Raw genomic sequence first — 18,897 nt, 5'->3', positions numbered from 1 at the left:
GGATTGTGCTTCAACATCCAGGGAAATCCTAAAACCACACGGGAGGTGGCCTGAGTCACAAAAAACTCGATCACCTCCCGGTGATTTCCTGACACCACCAGAGTTACAGGTGGTGTCTTATGCGTGATCGGAGGGAGTAGGGAGCCATCTAGTGCCCGAACCTGTACAGGCGAGGTAAGCGCCACCAGAGGGAGCCCTATCTCCCTGGCCCATCTGCTGTCCAACAGATTCCCCTCAGAGCCCGTGTCCACCAGTGCTGGGGCCTTCAGGGTTGAGTCCTCATAAAGGATCGTAACTGGGAGTCGTGTGGCAATGTGGGGTGTCCCACGTGAATGTCTCGGCCCATCCCTAGCCCAGTTTCTAGGGGGCGGGCGTTGGAGTTTAACCGCTCGGGGCAGTCTCTCATATGGTGCTCTATTGCACCACAAACAAAACAAGCTTCGTGGGCCCGTCTCCTCTGTGCATCTGGTGCCCTAAATGTTGCCCTACTCGTGTCCATAGCTTCGTCAGCAGGGGGAGCTGTGGCCCCACGGAGCGCAGGGGCCGTGGAGCGTGGGGAAGGCGGAGCGCGGTCGGAACCGAAGGGAGAGGGACGGCGCGTGCCCGGCCACGCCTTCGTCTCGTTCCCGCCGACGTTCTTCTAACCGGTTGTCTAACCGTATGACAAGATTGATGAGCTCATCTAAATCCCGCGGTTCGTCCTTAGCCACCAGGTGCTCCTTAAGAACCAAAGACAGTCCGTTTACAAAGGCGGCGCGGAGGGCAGTGCTATTCCAGCCGGACCTCGCAGCCGCAATGCGGAAGTCGACTGCATAGGCAGCTGCGCTCCGACGCCCCTGTCTCATTGACAGTAGCACGGTTGAAGCGGTTTCTCCTCTATTAGGGTGATCGAACACGGTTCTGAGCTCCCTTACAAACCCATCATATGTCAGAAGGAGCCGTGAATTCTGCGCCCAGAGCGCTGTAGCCCAAGCGCGTGCCTCACCGCAAAGTAGGTTTATTACATAAGCTACTTTGCTAGCACAGTCGCGTACATGACGGGACGCTGTGCGAAGACGAGCGAGCACTGCATAAGAAATCAGCGCACGTCTCCACACAGCCTCGGACGGTTCTGGGGGGCTTATGTAAGCTTCAGGGGAAGGTGGGTGGGGTCGTTGAACGACCAGTGGAACATCGCTGTTATGCACAGGGTCGACGGGAGGGAGAGCCGCAGCGGCGCCCGGGGGGCGCACTTCCACTTGTGCGGCGAGAGCCTCCACCCTGCGGTTCAGGAGGACATTCTGCTCGGTCATTAATCCATCCGAGTCGTGAAAGCGGTGAGGATACCGCTGCAACTCACCGATCACCCCTCCCGAGGACGCCTGCGCGTCCTGTTCTTCCATTGGCCGTTCAACAGCCGGTTGACGCCCCTCGGGATCCATGACGCTGGCCGAGATATCCTGTTGTGAAAGTGTAGGAACACGGACCCACAACAGGGGGTGCAAATGAACGGACAATGGAGGAATCAAATAACACTGTTTTTACTGTTGTGAAAACAGGCACAACAACACAGCCGATTACAATATTGAGACTGAGTCCAATAACATCGGTGTCGTGTGGGCAGGCTCGACGATAGGAGACGTCTGTCCAAGTCGAACCGGAACCAACCCGATTTCCTCTGCCACCGAACCCCGGGAATACTGGAGCCGCCAAGTCCCGAATCCCCAGGTGGCCACTGCCTCCGCTCGTCGGATCCGGTACTGCTGGCAAGGAACAAAAACAGTCAGGTGTGGATGCGGCTGCACCCAGTAACACGGAGGGTGGAGAGTCCACCTCCACCTCTCGTTAACAATGATACAGGAGTGTAGGAAGGTGAGTACTTATCCAAAAGTTGTTCAGTAGTCAGCTGTCCTACAAATGCTCCACAAGAAATACAACAATGGTTAGTTATATGTATGGGCAGAGATTGTTACCTCTTTGGTCAGGCGATATCTCGGCAAATGAGGTGGAGATGCCGTCCTGCTGATATACCTCCGTATTGATTGGGATCAGCTGTCTCCAGTGATGGATGACAGCTGTCGTCCTGGCTGCTCCCGTAAGGCGGCAGCGCCCTCCGGTGCCTGGAGCCCGCACATCCAGGCAGGGCGCCCTCTAGTGGTGGTGGGCCAGCAGTACCTCCTCTTCAGCGGCCCACACAACAGAAAGTCAGCAACCGATATGATCGTAGACTGACTATCATGACCACTGCTGATGGACATTTTATAACATTTATATCACGATATTGTCAAATTTGTGTATTATAGATGGTCATCTTGTATTTATGCAACATCAAACTGTCTGTGCAGTGCTTTATATTGTCTAATAAACATTCTTTTTTGCAGGATCATGTCATAATGAAATATGGAGACAGCCTACAGCCTCAAAAGAGAGAGACCAGTAGATCTTAAAAACTGTATAATTTGCCATTGCATTAGTATCATGAAGAAACAAACTCTGCTTGTACCTGTCAAGTTTGAACATTTGCCAGTATACAACCTTGTGTCTCAAGAACAGATTGATGATGACACACTAATGTGCACCTATCAGCCTACCAATGATGGTTTTCCAGAAATGGTGCACGTAGCTTTAAAGCTGAGGTCTGACATTATGGCACAGCCAGCGTACAAAGGGGCTGTCATCAGTGAAGATGAAATGATAGACAGTGTACCCGAAAGTCTTTTCGTGTTCCTACGTCTTATGTTCGGTGGACAGGAATATTGGAAGAAGACTCAGAAGAAGACACTGAAATACTACAAAAGGACATCAGATTGCAAAGGATAATTCTCAGCATAGCTCAAGACCTGGTGTATAACATCACAGAGGAAAGCCACTGGACTCCTAAACATGTGGGGCTGGCTAGTACACTGCACCAAGCAACCTGGTCCAAGGTTCTGGTACAATTGTTTCACAATGCTGGACACATTGTCAGCTATGAAAATGTGAAGAGAAATCTTTTTCTGTTAATCATTTACTGCAGAGTATGTATTTGTTTATATAAGTGTATACTAAGTCCTGTCCATTTACATTTGGTAGAGATAATCTTGTTAGGACAGATATAAGTTAAGCTGAGATGTGCCACATTATACTGACTAACATAATATTGATCTTGTGAATTCAAAAGCAAAACAAAGGCTTTAAATGTCAAGCTTAGTATGTATATAATTTATTGCAATTGCATTAGTAACTCTTGAGGTACAGATATAACAGTAGTGTTACACATAGAAATTTTGTTCATATATTATTATGTATTAATTGCTGTTTTCCTGTGATCCATTTTATTTTAAAAATCAGTGTTTTGTTGACTTTGGAATAAAGAAACTGTTTATAACTATATTGTATTTTTTTCTAAATAATACTTCAAAAACAGTCATACATGATAGAATGTGCATATTCCTATGAAAGCATAATTACAATAGTCAGACATTAATTTATTGTGCATAATTCTTAGAAAGGCATTACACATTTATGCAAAGGTTCTGCAAAGGATCAGTACACACCTTTTGTTGAACGTGTTATTTATCCATCAATATGTAATCTCCCTGTCACATTATTAGCAAAGGGTAAAAGTAATTACCGCAATATTGCCATTTATTGATTTATGCAAATTTGAGTTTACTACAGAAGAATACAACATCTTTAAAATAAAAAGGCCATGTGTAAAAACCCATTTGCAGAACTTTAAAGGGCTCAAATATTCAAATATTTGCCCATGCAGTGAGGTTTAGCTTTTAGTGGCGGCCAGTTTGAATTTTTGCATTTTGAGGCTCTTGGGTGCAAAATACAGCTTGGCATACACCAGAAATGGATTCAGCACACCCAAATTGTGTAAGAAAGTCTGTATGCTGACTTTTAACATGCCATGCCATGTGGTGTTAGAATTCTCCAAAATCCGACTAGTCTAAAATGTCTGGATGGCAAACGTCTCTGATGTGATGTGTGAAAGCGTGCCCACCTGCCCGCCAGCCGCCGTGCTGTCGCAGATCTGATGGGCACTGTGGTGTGGGCCGCCAGAAGAGGAGGTACTGCTGGCCCACCACCAGAGGGCGCCCTGCCTGAAGTGCGGGCTTCAGGCACGAGAGGGCGCTGCCGCCACGGACACAGCTGGGGGTGACAGCTGTCACTCATTATCTCATGACAGCTGTCACCATCTTCACTTCATCATACTACTCCATAAAACCCGGACGTCATCTCCACCTCGTTGCAGAGATACCTTCGACCTGTTAAGGTAACTTCTCAGCTGTAGTCAACTCTGACAAATAATCTGAGCTCTTTTTGCAGCCGTTTTCCTGTGGTGTTTCCTTATCTGCTGGATTGGCGTTTGGTGTGATTAGCGACGGCTTCGCCTCACACCCCAACCAGATAAGTGATTAAACAGGAGCTGCACGAGTGTGTGATTTGAGGTGGAGGTGGAATTTCCACCATTGTTGTTACTGGGTGTACACACACCCACATCTATTTATTGTTTCTGCTCCTCGCCAGCAGTACCAGATCTGACACTCGAGACGGTGGCCATCTGGGGACTCGGGACTTGGCGGCTCCAGTATTCTCCCGGTTCGGTGGCGGAGGAAATCGTGTGGTTCCGGTTCTTCTCAGGACAGACGTCTTCTATCCTTGAGCCTGCCCACACGTCATCTTTGTGGATTGACTGTTTGCAAAATTCTGTAGTCCTCTGTATTGTGGTTGTGCTCATTTCACAACAGTTAAAGTGTTCAATATTCGACTCTTTCATTGTCCGTTCATTTACGCCCCCTGTTGTGGGGTCCGTGTCACTACACTTTCCCAACAGGATATCTCGGCCAGCGTCATGGATCCCGAGGGGCGTCACCCATCTGTTGAACAGCCAATGGAAGAGCAGGGTGCACAGGCATCTGCAGGAGGAGGAGTTGCAGCAAATCCTCACCGCCTTTACCCGCTCGGTTGGATCTTGATGACCGAGCAAAACGTCATCCTTAATCGCAGGATGGAGGCTCTCACTGCATGGGTGGAAGCGCGCGCATCAGGGCGCTGCTGCAGCTCCTTCCTCCTGCCGACCCAGTGCAGAATATAGACGTTCCACTGGTCGTTCAACGAACCCCCCCCCCACCATTCCCCTGAAGCATACATAAGTCCCCCAGAGCCGTACGGAGGTTGTGTGGAGACGTGTTGCGGACTTTCTTATGCAGTGTTCGCTCGTCTTTGCACAGCGTCCCGTCATGTATGCGTCTGACGCCAGTAAGGTGGCTTATGTAATTAACTTGCTTCATGGTGAGGGCACGCGCTTGGGCTACAGCGCTTTGGGAGCAAAATTCACGGCTCCTTACCACTTATACTGGGTTTGTGAGGGAGTTCAGAATGGTTTTTGATCACCCTAACAGAGGACGAGACCGCTTCAACAGTGCGCTGTCAAAGAGACAGGGGCGCCGGAGCGCAGCCAAGTATGCAGTCGACTTCCGCATCGCGGCTGCGAGGTCCAGCTGGAATGACGTTGCGCTCCGCGCCGCCTTCATAAACGGACTGTCGTCGGTCCTGAAGGAGCACCTAGTAGCGAAGGAAGAACCGCAGGATTAGATGGGCTTGTTGATCTCGTTATACGGTTAGACAATTGGTTGGAGGAACGCCGTCGGGAGCGAGACGAAGGACGTGCCGGGAACACGCCGTCCCTCTCCCTTCCGGGTCCGAAAAAGGTACCGCCCTCCCCACGCTCCACAGCCTCAATGCTCCATGTGGCTACAGCTCCCCCTGCTGACGAAGCTATGGACACGAGCAGGGCCACATTTTATAGACAGAGGAGGCTGGCCCGTGGGGAGTGCTTTCTCTGCGGCTCGAGTGAGCACCAGCAGAGAGACTGCCCAAGCGGTTTAAACACCAACGCCTGCCCCTAGAAACTGGGCTTAGGGTGGGCCAAGACATTCACGTGGGACACACACATATTTCCACATGACTCCCAGTTACAATCCTGAGCGGGGATTTAACCCTTCAAGCCCCAGCACTGTGGACACGGGTGTCAGAAGGGAATCTGCTAGACAGCAGATGGGCTAGGAAGGTAGGGCTCCCTCTGGTGGCGCTCCCTTCGCCATTGCAGGTGCGGGCACTAGATGGCACCCTTCTCCCTTTAATCACACACAAGACACAACCAGTAACTCTGGTGGTGTCTGGAAATCATCGGGAGGAGATCGAGTTTTTGTGACTCCTACCTCCAGAGTGATTTTGGGCTTCCCGTGGATGTTGAAACACAATCCCCGGATTGATTTGCCGTCTGGGGTGGTGGTTCAGTGGAGCGAAACCTGCCATCGGAGGTGTTTAGGTTCCTCGGTTCCTCCGGTTTACAGGCTAAAGAGGAGGTCAAAGTCCCTCCCAATCTGACGGCGGTGCGGTTGAATACCACGATCTTGCTAATGTCTTCACCAAGGATCTGGCACTCACCCTTCCCCCGCACCGTCCGTACGATTGGCCATTGATTTGATTCCAGGCGTGGAGTTCCCGTCCGCAAGCTGTACAACCTCTCACGACCTGAGCGCAAATCAATGGAGACCTACATCCGGGACTCATTAGCTGCCGGGGCTGATCCGGAATTCCACCTCCCCGATGGTGCAGGTTTCTTTTTTGTGGGCAAGAAAGATGGCGGACTCCGTCCATGCATTGATTACAGGGGGCTGAATGAGATTACGGTTCGCAATCGATACCCGTTGCTCTTGTTAGATTCCGTGTTCACCCCCGGCATGGATCCAAAATTTTACGAAGTGGATCTTAGGAATGCGTATCACCTGGTTCGGGTCCGGAAGGGAGACGAGTGGAAGACGGCATTTAACACCCCATTAGGTCATTTTGAGTACCTGGTCATGCCGTTCGGCCTCACTACGCCCCCGCGACGTTCCAAGCTTTGGTTAATGACATCTTGTGGACTTCCTGCACCGATTCGTCTTCGTATATCTGGACGATATACTCATCTTTTCTCTGGACCCTGAGACTCATGTCCAGCATGTACGTCAGGTCCTGCAGCGGTTGTTGGAGAACCGGCTGCTTGTGAAGGGCGAGAAGTGCGAGTTCCACCGCACTTCTTTGTCCTTCCTGGGGTTTATCATCTCCTCCAACTCCGTCGCCCCTGATCCGGCCAAGGTTGCGGCGGTGAGAGATTGGCCCCAACCAACAAGCCATAGGAAGCTGCAACAGTTCCTCGGCTTTGCAAATTTCTACAGGAGGTTCATTAAGGGCTACAGTCAGTTAGCCCCCTGATAGCCCTGACCTCTCCAAAAGTCCCCTTCACCTGGTCGGATTGGTGCGAAGCCGCGTTCAAGGAGTTGAAACGACGGTTCTCGACTGCACCAGTTCTGGTGCAGCCCGACCCTAGCCGCCAGTTTGTGGTTGAAGTGGACGCCTCTGACTCAGGGATAGGAGCCGTGCTATCCCAGAGCGGAGAGACCGATAAGGTTCTTCACCTGTGTGCCTACTTTTCCTCGCAGGTTGACCCGGCTGAACGGAACTATGACGTCGGCAACCGAGAACTCCTTGCGGTGAAGAGGCTCTTGAGGAGTGGAGACACCTGTTGGAGGGAGCGTCTGTGCCGTTCACGGTTTTCACTGACCATCAGAACCTGGAGTATATCAGGACCCGCCAAGCGGCTGAACCCCAGGCAAGCCAGCTGGTCACTGTTCTTCAGACGTTTTGACTTCCGGATCACCTATCGCCCCGGGACCAAGAACCAGAGATCGGATGCCTTGTCCCGGGTACATGAAGACAAAGTCAAAACAGAGCTGTTGGATCCACCAGAGCCCATCATTCCGGAGTCCACTATCGTGGCCACCCTCACCTAGGACGTGGAGAAGACCGTCCGGGAGGCCCTGGCACGGAGCCCGGATCCCGGAACTGGTCCGAAGAACCGACTCTACATCCCACCAGAGGCCATTTCTGTCACGGTTCCAAGCTCTCCTGTCATCCAGGGGTGCGAAGGACCGTGGCAGTTGTCCGGCAGCGCTTCTGGTGGGCATCTATGGAGGCCGACGTCCGGGAGTATATCCAGGCCTGCACCACCTGTGCCAGGGGCAAGGCAGACCACCAAAGGTCCCAAGGACTTCTCCAGCCGCTTCCTGTGCCTCATTGCCCCTGGTCCCATATCGGCCTGGATTTCGTCACGGGCCTCCCGCCGTCCCAGGGCAACACCACCATCCTTACGATAGTGGACCGATTTTCCAAGGCGGCCCACTTCGTGGCCCTCCTGAAGCTCCCAACGGCCCAGGAGACAGCAGACCTCCTGGTCCACCACGTCGTCCATCTGCATGGGATACCTACTGACGTTGTCTCGGATCGTGGTCCCCAGTTTTCCTCTCAAGTCTGGAGGAGTTTCTGCAGGGAACTGGGGGCCACCGTGAGTCTCTCGTCTGGGTACCACCCACAGACGAACGGACAGGCAGAACGGGCCAACCAAGAGTTGGAACAGACCCTCCGCTGTGTGACATCCGCGCACCCGACGGCCTGGAGTAACCATCTGGCCTGGATTGAGTATGCACATAACAGCCAGGTGTCTTCTGCCACCGGCCTCTCCCCGTTTGAGGTGTGTTTGGGGTACCAGCCCCCATTGTTTCCCGTGGTAGAGGGAGAGGTTGGTGTGCCCTCGGTCCAGGCCCACCTGCGGAGGTGCCGTCGGGTGTGGCGCACCGCCCGTTCTGCCTTGTTGAAGGCCCGGACGAGGGCTAAGGCCCATGCAGACCGCCGGCGGTCCCCTGCCCCTGCATACCAGCCCAGGCAGGAGGTGTGTTATCAACGAAGGACATCCCCCTCCAAGTGGACTCCCCTAAGTTGAAGGACAGGTACATTGGACCATTCAAAATCCTCAAGATCCTCAGCCCTGCCGCAGTGAAGCTCCAACTCCCAGCTTCACTGCGGATCCATCCTGTTTTCCATGTGTCCAGACTGAAACCACACCACACCTCACCCCTCTGTGCTCCCGGTCCGGCGCCGCCTCCTGCCCGGATCATTGACGGGGAGCCGGCTTGGACAGTGCGCCAGCTCCTGGACGTCCGTCGAATGGGCCGGGGGTTCCAGTATTTGGTGGACTGGGAGGGGTATGGACCCGAGGAACGCTCCTGGGTGAAGAGGAGCTTCATCCTGGACCCGGCCCTCCTGGCCGATTTCTACCGCCGACACCCGGATAAACCCGGTCGGGCGCCAGGAGGTGCCCGTTGAGGGGGGGGTCCTGTTGTGTGGGCCGCCAGAAGAGGAGGTACTGCTGGCCCACCACCAGAGGGCACCCTGCCTGAAGTGTGGGCTTCAGGCACGAGAGGGCGCTGCCGCCACGGACACAGCCGGGGGTGACAGCTGTCACTCATTATCTCATGACAGCTGTCACCCATCTTCACTTCATCATACTACTCCATAAAACCCGGACGTCATCTCCACCTCATTGCCGAGATACCTTCGACCTGTTAAGGTAACTTCTCAGCTGTAGTCAACTCTGACAAATAATCTGAACTCTTTTTGCAGCCGTTTTCCTGTGGTGTTTCCTTATCTGCTGGATTGGCATTTGGTGTGATTAGCGACGGCTTCGTCTCACACCCCAACCAGATAAGTGGTTAAACAGGAGCTGCACGAGTGTGTGATTTGAGGTGGAGGTGGAATTTCCACCATTGTTGTTACTGGGTGTACACACACCCACATCTTATTGTTTCTGCTCCTCGCCAGCAGTACCAGATCCGACACTCGGAGACGGTGGCCGCCTGGGACTCGGGACTTTGCGGCTCCAGTATTCTCCCGGTTCGGTGGCGGAGGAAATCGTGTGGTTCCGCTTCTTCTCAGGACAGACGTCTTCTATCCTCGAGCCTGCTCACACATCATCTTTGTGGATTGACTGTTTGCAAAATTCTGTAGTCCTCTGTATTGTGGTTGTGCTCATTTCACAACAGTAAAGTGTTCATATTCGACTCTTTCATTGTCCGTTCATTTACGCCCCCTGTTGTGGGTCCGTGTCACTACACTTTCCCAACAGGGCACAATATTTCACATTATTTATGCCGCCCATGTTCATGTGTAGGTCATACTGGCAGGCTTTGCCATGCCCGATCCATCTCAAGGTTCCCACATACGTGTTCAAATCATTTTGGATCCTGTTTATGCCGCCTTCAGAATATGTAAATTGCAGTCAGATGACGCTCAGACTGCCGTCAGATAGGTGTCCCACCTCGATGGCGCCCGGAGTGTTTTGAACATATGCAACACACTCGGGGCAGCTGGACCAACTGTGTGGACTTTTGCAGACTGCTGTCAGAACGTTTTGGAACTCAAACCCAACACTTTTTGGATGTGGGCCGATTCATCCTTCTAACGCCATTCAGCGTCATTCTGGCTATGTGTGACGGGGGTATTAGTGCGGAAATAAAGCGGACAACAGTCAAATATCAGAGAAAAAACACCTTTGGCGGAGGTCTGTGCTCTTGGAGTGTCTCCTAGTTGGGTAAGTGAAGCCACATAACACAAGTTCGTGTGTCTGGTTCAGAATATAAGACACAAAACCCAGTTTCCTTTTGTAAAATTACCATACAGTATTTTTTTATTCTGTTAACAGATAGGTGCAGGAGAGAGTTGAACATGAGTCACATTGATGAGCTGAGTGAAGCAGTACCTTTAAAAAAGTACCACCTGGAGTCCAGCGGTGAGAAGGCAGCAGCTTCGATGGCTAGAGGGAGGCGTGGCCAACGCTGACGTAGAGGCAGCGGGCCACTCACTGTCCCCTCAGCCCGTACCGCCCAGTACACACTGCCTCGAAACACCATCACCGTCTGATTCTGGTCTAGATCCAGACAAAACAGTAAAGCAATTCACAACATAAATGAATTGTATCAAGTCTCATAGTTTCAACATAACTGCAGAACAATAGAGTTGACAGGACCTTTATTAACAACATATTACTCTTATTATGGGTCAGTGTGATGTCACAGTGGTTACAAAATAACAGCTGTTTCATCATAGAGCAGGTGTGAGGAGGTAACACTTATTTGTTTATTTTATAATGTGTGGTGGCTGTAATGAGACATAAACAGTGAAATATCTTTTTTTATTATTTTTATGGCTGCTAAAGCCAGTCAGTCAGCTTCTCTGTTTTCACTCGAGGTCACCACAGCGGAACAGTCATATGGATCTAAATGTTGATGTGGCGCAACCAGCGCCGCCTTCGGCATAAGCAGACTACGTAGCCTGCATGGGGCACCAACCATGTTGCACTAGTTTGCAGGGCCTCCAATTGACTGAAAAATATGTTGAAATTATTACATTATTACATTTCAAAATCAATATGAATTATTTATGAATAGGCCCATCGTTTTTGTCTTTAAACATTGTGTAGGCCCCTACCCCATTACTTAATTGGGGCAAATTAACAGGTTTTTTTTGCCTAATATAAAGCCCTCATCCACCTCCGCCCCGATTCCCTGAAATGGTACAGCCCTGTTTGCGTCTTTCTCTGTTCGCTGTGTCGCCTAACCAGGGTTGCCAGATGTGACGATTTCCAGTCCAATAAATGCTCAAAAATGCAAGGAGGCACTAAATCCTGCGCAATTTGAACTGATTTTTAAAATGTGTGTGGCAATTCTATACAAAAAAACTCGTCCAGGACCAGTGCCATATTTTTACCCTAAACAAACCAATTGGATGGGAAAACACCCAATCTGGCAACCCTGCGCCTAACTGAAGTAGCACTGCTAGCCCACATTCGATTCTGACACGAGACGACAAGCTGCCACTATGCCACAATTAAACAATGAAGCGACAGCAGGAGTCTGGAGCTGATAAACGGAGGAAAAAGAAACAAAAAGATGATGCCCGTGCATCCCTTGCTGGTAAGTACGTGTTAAAGGTTTAAATTGTTTTGATTACTTAATGTTCAGTCGTGCTGCTTAAGCTAGGTTGCGTTGGCTTTGCTGATTTGATGTAGCTTTAAACGCTAAACTAATCTGGATATTACAAGACATGTGGCACGTTTGCAAATAGTTGGGCAGTGTAGTTTGAAGATTTTGAGTGCCTTATAAGTCAACAAAGTCCTAGTTAGCCGTCAGTGCACTACTTAGGTCCAAATATATTCTGCCTGACAACATGATCAGATAGCAACTATAAATTTGACAGGCTGATAAATATACCAAGAATAGTGAGAATTTCAGAACGTTTATTTAAGGCATATGTATGTAAATTACGTATCTACTGCTTAAAATAGACATGCATGCTTGCGTGCAGTCAGCAGAATGCTGGAAAAGAAATGCAGTTTAGTTGGTGGGGTACTGTAGAGTGCTTCATTCCCCCTTAGGGTAAGGAAAGGGTGACACCTGCTGGTAAACTTTAGCATTTGTTGTGGTTGTGTATGGTTTCACAATGCCACCACTGTTTTGCTTGATGTGTAGTATTGAGCATTTTAATATTTAGGTATTTTTCTATGTGTCCATAATTTAATATAATGGTTTCATGTAGTTTTCCTATCATTATGGAATACACCGGATACTAGATAACATAATATAATTAAGTGTTTTATGTGGGGGTGGGGGGGTTCTCTTGTATGGGGATGGGGATGGGGGGGGTTCTCTTGTATGGGGGTGGGGGGCCTCCCTGACCAGTTATGCTTAGGGCCTCCAAAACCTTAGCAGCGGCCCTGGGCGCAACTTTGACACCGGATGCCCTTCCTGACACAACAACAGGGTCCGGTTTCATAAAGCAGACTAATCTTTTAGTCTACTAAACTTACTTTGTCGACTATAGTTAGTCACCCAACATTAGCTGTCACAGCAATCGCTAAACTTGTAGATTAGCTCTTTAACATTAGTTGACAATTTTTACAGGCATCAGCGGCCTTGCCAGTGCCGTTGCTAAGAAATGCATCCAATTATCAAGAGTTTTGTTTACTTCCAGGTTGGTCATCTGCTACAAACATGACTGAGTCTGCTGCACCCAGCCTTGGCATCTGTAAACATCTCCAATGGGTTATTCCAGTCCCGGAACACCCGCTCCCGCTGCAAGGCTCTCCTTCCTTCCTGCTCCATCAATTGGTAGTAAATGATAGCTGCCATTTTTGAGGTAAGACACTGAAGTTTTGTCGACTGAAATAAGGTTAGCCTCCTCTGTACCGGCTAAAAACTTTAGTCGGGTAACATAAACCTTTAGTCGACTAAGCACTTTGTGCAACGACTAACGTCAAAAGATTAGTCAACTAAGTGAGTTTAGTCAGTTAAACAAGATTAGATGAAACCGGGCCCTGATGCAAACCACTTGAGAATAAATCTGTTTGTGATTCTTGAATGAGGCCCAATGATTTAATATGTCTACAGTAGTAAACATAATGCAATACTAAAATAGCTTTGACCGTATGAGCATTAAAAATAGGAAACAGAGCAGGTGACCTTTTGACCCCTTAAAATAGGTCAAGGTTAGCCATCTTTTAACTTATTCAAGGTCTGTGTCCCAAGAATGCTCCCTGTGAATTTGAAGACCATGGCAGTCATAGGACTGGACTTATGCTGAGCACAAACGGACAGATGTGAAGTCTTCGCAATACACAATGGCTATATTTTGGCCTTGGGTAAAAAGTGAACTTTTTCTTTAAAAAACAGAGAGCTAGTGAGATTATTAAATTATTTTGATACATTCAGTGTGTCAGACTGATGTTTTGGCTTCAGCCCACAAATTTGTGCACTGTTGTGTATCAACGTTAAATAACAGCTGTGGTAGATGAAGCAAGGCGGTATTCGTTGGACCATTTGGGCCTCACCCACAGTGATGGCATCGAAGGCACCCTGGCAGTACAGAGGCTGGTCTGTGCTCTGATGGCCGTCATGAGTCTCACTAATGTCCCACTCCTGCAGCGCAGCATATAAGACCTGACCAGACAACCTGACCACTTGAACACCCAATGGCTTACCTGAAGACAAAGAGCAAGAAGACGATTTTCAAACTTATGGCATCACTTAATCAACATTGCATTCAGTCGGTCAGGTCTCTCACTGAATTACATTCTTCCTCTTGTGCCACTATTTGACAGGCAAGAAGAGAAATGGAGCTAACAGACAAATGTACAAAAGTAATAAATGTGTCCAAATGATTTTAAAAAAAAATCTCAGAAATGAGTCTGATAATCAGCCAGATAGACAGATTGCTAGCAAACAAATGTTACATGGGTATTATTACCTTCACTACACAAAAGCTAAGACAAAGTAAATAATAAAATTTGTGTTGTAAATCCTTAATGGAAGAGCAGCATTAAAATGAGTCAGTGCTGTGCATAAATTATCTTACAAACATCTTGCAAACTGTTACACTGTTTTAAAAATCAAATAAGTTAAACTGAAAGGCCCTAAAAGGTCACTGCACAAATACTTCTCGTGGAACAGACAAGAACTTTAATATATGAAAATATAGCAAATCTAGGCAAATCTGGCAAACTATCTGGTTTCATGGCTTCTTTTTAAGAAAATTCTTCTCTTTGCCAGTCCACCATGAAACTGTATAACTGGTGATGCAATAGACAAAAGTTGTGCCATGCAGTTTCTCCACAGGAGCCTATAACTCTTTCAAAGCACCTGTCATAGGTGTCTTGATGGCTTCTCTCACTAGTCTTCTTGCATGGTGACTCAATTTTTGAGAAATGCATCTTCTGTGGACAACAGTTTTCGGCAGGCGGTGATGTTTGATCCAATGAAATGGACGGCACAAGTCAGATTAAAAGACTTCATGCAATGGACCTGCAACCTGAAGGAAGACAGCCAGTGACTGAAATACTCAAATCAAATCAATTTTATTTATATAGCGCCAAATCACAACAAACAGTCGCCCCAAGGCGCTTTATATTGTAAGGCAAAAGCCATACAATAATTACAGAAAAACCTCAATGGTCAAAATGACCCCCTATGATCAAGCACTTGGCGACAGTGGGAAAGAAAACTCCCTTTTAACAGGAAGAAACCTCCAGCAGAACCAGGCTCGGGGAGGGGCAGTCTTCTGCTGGGACTGGTTTGGGGCTGAGGGGAGAGAGTCAGGAAAAAGACATGCAGTGGAAGAGAGCAGAGATCAAGAAGACGAGCCAGAGCCGAGAAGACGATCAAACCTGACTATCTAGAGGAAGTAAAAGTCGTAACAAGGTTTCACTCTGCATTTAATCACTAATGATTAAAAGCAGAGTGGTGCATACAGAGCAAAAAGAGGTGAATAAAAAGAAACACTCAGTGCATCATGGGAACCCCCCAGCAGTCTAAGTCTATAGCAGCATAACTAAGGGATGGTTCAGGGTCACCTGATCCAACCCTAACTATAAGCTTTAGCAAAAAGGAAAGTTTTAAGCTTAATCTTAAAAGTAGAAAGGGTGTCTGTCTCCCTAATCTGAATTGGGAGCTGGTTCCACAGGAGAGGAGCCTGAAAGCTGAAGGCTCTGCCTCCCATTCTACTCTTACAAACCCTAGGAACTACAAGTAAGCCTGCAGTCTGAGAGCGAAGCGCTCTATTGGGGTGATATGGTACTATGAGGTCCCTAAGATAAGATGGGACCTGATTATTCAAAACCTTATAAGTAAGAAGAAGAATTTTAAATTCTATTCTAGAATTAACAGAGAGCCAATGAAGAGAAGCCAATATGGGTGAAATATGCTCTCTCCTTCTAGTCCCTGTCAGTACTCTAGCTGCAGCATTTTGAATTAACTGAATGCTTTTCAGGGAACTTTTAGGACAACCTGATAATAATGAATTACAATAGTCCAGCCTAGAAGAAATAAATGCATGAATTAGCTTTTCAGCATCACTTTGAGACAAGACCTTTCTAATTTTAGAGATATTGCGCAAATGCAAAAAAGCAGTCCTACATATTTGCTTAATATGTGCATTGAAGGACATATCCTGATCAAAAATGACTCCAAGATTTCTCACAGTATTACTGGAGGTCAGGGTAATGTCATCCAGAGTAAGGATCTGGTTAGACACCATGTTTCTAAGATTTGTGGGGCCAAGTACAATAACTTCAGTTTTATCTGAATTTAAAAACAGGAAATTAGAGGTCATCCATGTCTTTATGTCTGTAAGACATTCCTGCAGTTTAACTAATTGGTGTGTGTCCTCTGGCTTCATGGATAGATAAAGCTGGGTATCATCTGCATAACAATGAAAACTAATCAGGAGGCAGGTGCAGAATCCAGCAGGTGGGATGAATCAAGCTAAAGATGTGTAGGGAACCTAACAGAACACCAGAGGGAGAAAGAGAGCAAGAGAGGGTGGGGGGGAGATTAAAGTGTAAGGAACAGTGGCAGTTCTAGACCAATTTTACTGAGGGGGCCTGGTGTTTTGTCAGAGGGGCACATTCAACCTGGGGCAAAAAAAGACAAAGATTCAAAATCTTATTTGATTTATTTTTATTTTCATAAAACTACTGATTAATGATTATAACCAAAGGGAATGGTCAAAATATTACATTTGAGACACAAATATAAAAAATAATAACATTTTACAGACTGTACTGACCAGAGAAAATAATTAGCAGATGAACTGAATAAAATAACTGTTAGGTGCAGGTTCAGTTTTTCAGTCCAAAAATTAAATAAAATAAAAATTAAAATACATTGGCTGCCCTGCTATTACAGCAACTGTATTCTGCGGTTTTGGTGGTTTCTGGCAAACCGATCAACAAATGAGTCAAGACTCAATGCCTTTGCCCTCCTAGACTCGATGCTCAGTACAGCCAGATTGCTTAATCTCTTGTTGTTCATGGTGGATCTGAGGTAGGTTTTCACAAGTTTTAATGTAGAGAAACTCCTTTCACAAGAAGCAGTACTCAGTACTGGAATTGCAACTGCTATTTTACAGTGTCTGTAGAGCTCAAAAAACACTTCTTTATATGGCTCAATGAACTGTACTAGCTCTACAGTACTGGAGGGTCTCTGAACCCAGTCTGTATTTTCCTGTCTAAGAGCCTTCTGAACTGATGTAGTTCATGCCCCAGGTCATCAATATTTGAATCATACAATTGAGCAAATGAAAACAGAGCTGTCTCTTTCAGGAATGCATCTTTTTTGGGATTTAGAGCCTGGATGCTATTCATTATGTCACGGTTTCTACTAGAAAATCGTCTTTCAAGCTCACTGAGCATTAGGTCAATGACAGGGTAGAAAAAGTTTGTACGAAACCCATCTTTATCTCGATCTGACTCTCTTTGTCCAACAATGGTCAGTGCACAGTGCTCACTGAGTTTAGAGCTTAGCGTTTTTTGTTTTTTTGCAGTTGGTGGTGTTGGTTCACACTGCCCAAAAACATTTAACACTTCATCCCACACATCATCAAAAAACGACTCCTGCCTGAAATCATTCAATGTCTGAACTAAAGCTTCAACTAAATCTACAGCTTTTGAAATGTCAAGTGTTGAAGATTGTAGCATATCAGAGAGAAGTTTTGTTTCTCCAGAAACTTTACGGAGTGTGATAAGATGCACTATGAATTCAAAATCTATTGGTGCCAGCAGACCTCGAGCCTCAACAGATCTTTCACCATTAAATTCTTCAGATATCTCTCGCAGTAGTTGCTTAAGGGCAGGCAGTCTATCCATGATGTTACATAGAGCTATAAATCGACATGCCCAATGACTGTCACTTAAACACTGGAGCTCTCTTGGTGCACCGTCGTACATCTCTCTTTGCCATTTAGGATGGACAGCTGATCCAGATGTGAACACATATAGTTTTATTCGGTTTTAATTGTTTTCTGTCATGATTGATTTGTTTTGGTATGTTGTGTGTTCTTAGTCTGTTTCTATGTTACTGGGACTACGGATGGAAATTAGCATCCTGCTACAATCCGGCATATTTACATGTAACTATGTTCACTAATATGCATTGTCCCATTTCAAATAAACGTGACTTACTTACTTTCTAGTAAGTAGAAGAACTCCTCTACCTCTGGGACAGCTTTGGGTGGTGTAATGGATGTAAAAGGCATATTTTGCCTCCTCTTTGATTCTCGCCTGTACCCCAGAATGCTTACCACTCATGACAGAAGCCCCATTATAAGCTTGGTCTACGAGGTTCTTTTTGTACTCTGGACCATGATTTTCCAGTATATGGATTATTTTATCACTAAGACCTGCTGCATCAAGCTTCTCTGTGGATTCAAAATGGGGAAAACTTTCCTGGATAGCTCCATTGTAGTAGTAGTAGTAGTAGTACCTTAGTACGAGAGAGATCTGTTCCTTTTTCTTTACATCTTTTGTTTCTTCTACTATGATGCTGAAGACCTCAGTTTTTTTTTTGTTTTTGTTTTTTTATGAATGGAAGTCAACCTTTTTTTAACAGCTTTGTCGTGGTTAGCGATTGTGTCTAAAATTGCCTTGAAGTTCCCTTTATTATCTGAGTCTGCAGACTCATTGTGACCTCTTTGAGCCATGTTTTGAGTGGCAGTAAGTAACAGCACTTCCCCTATTGTTTTTATGTATTCCTGATTTTCTTTAACTTTGACTTGTCTGTTTTGCTCCTTGTTTAAGACATTGACCAGTGTTGCATTAGCTGCTGTAGCTCTCTGATAGTCCTTCCATGTAACCATGGCTTGTTTGTGCCCCCCCACCCCACCCCCTTTGTAAGGGCCCTGTCCCACTGGTGTTTAGGAGGATCTGCGTATGGATTGCGCACAAAATTGGCTCATATTCGCTTAACATCTGCAATATGTGTGAAACATGCTTGTATGAGTCGGCCGACACCCGCACATGTCCACAATTATATCTGCAGAGGCACGTTTTTCCATTGCCAGGATTTTTAAGCTGCACAAAATTTGGCTGCGGATGACATCCGCCTTACATACTCCATACATACTCAATTCATACACAATACATACTCACTCTATGCACTGTATATCTGCCATTAACCGCTGATATCCACAATTGACGGGGATTTGCGGCTTGGCAGCGGA

The 18,897-nt window shown here is 47.1% G+C and overlaps 1 protein-coding gene across 1 annotated transcript in view; it reads right to left on the bottom strand.

The window, feature by feature from the left end:
* Nucleotides 1-18,897, bottom strand: part of mmp28 (matrix metallopeptidase 28) — a 177,117-nt gene that overhangs the window by 52,600 nt on the left and 105,620 nt on the right. The window contains exons 6-7 of the mRNA XM_034168183.1: nt 13,736-13,885; nt 10,610-10,777 (exon numbers count right to left, since the gene is read on the bottom strand). Of these exons, the coding sequence (XP_034024074.1) occupies nt 10,610-10,777; nt 13,736-13,885 (318 nt within the window). The remainder of the gene's footprint in view (nt 1-10,609; nt 10,778-13,735; nt 13,886-18,897) is intronic.

The sequence above is a fragment of the Thalassophryne amazonica genome, chromosome 4 (genome assembly GCF_902500255.1).
Source record: "Thalassophryne amazonica chromosome 4, fThaAma1.1, whole genome shotgun sequence".
Taxonomy (NCBI): Eukaryota; Metazoa; Chordata; class Actinopteri; order Batrachoidiformes; family Batrachoididae; genus Thalassophryne; species Thalassophryne amazonica.
The sequence above is the reverse complement of the archived record's forward strand: the minus strand, read 5'-3'. Positions and strand labels throughout refer to the sequence as shown.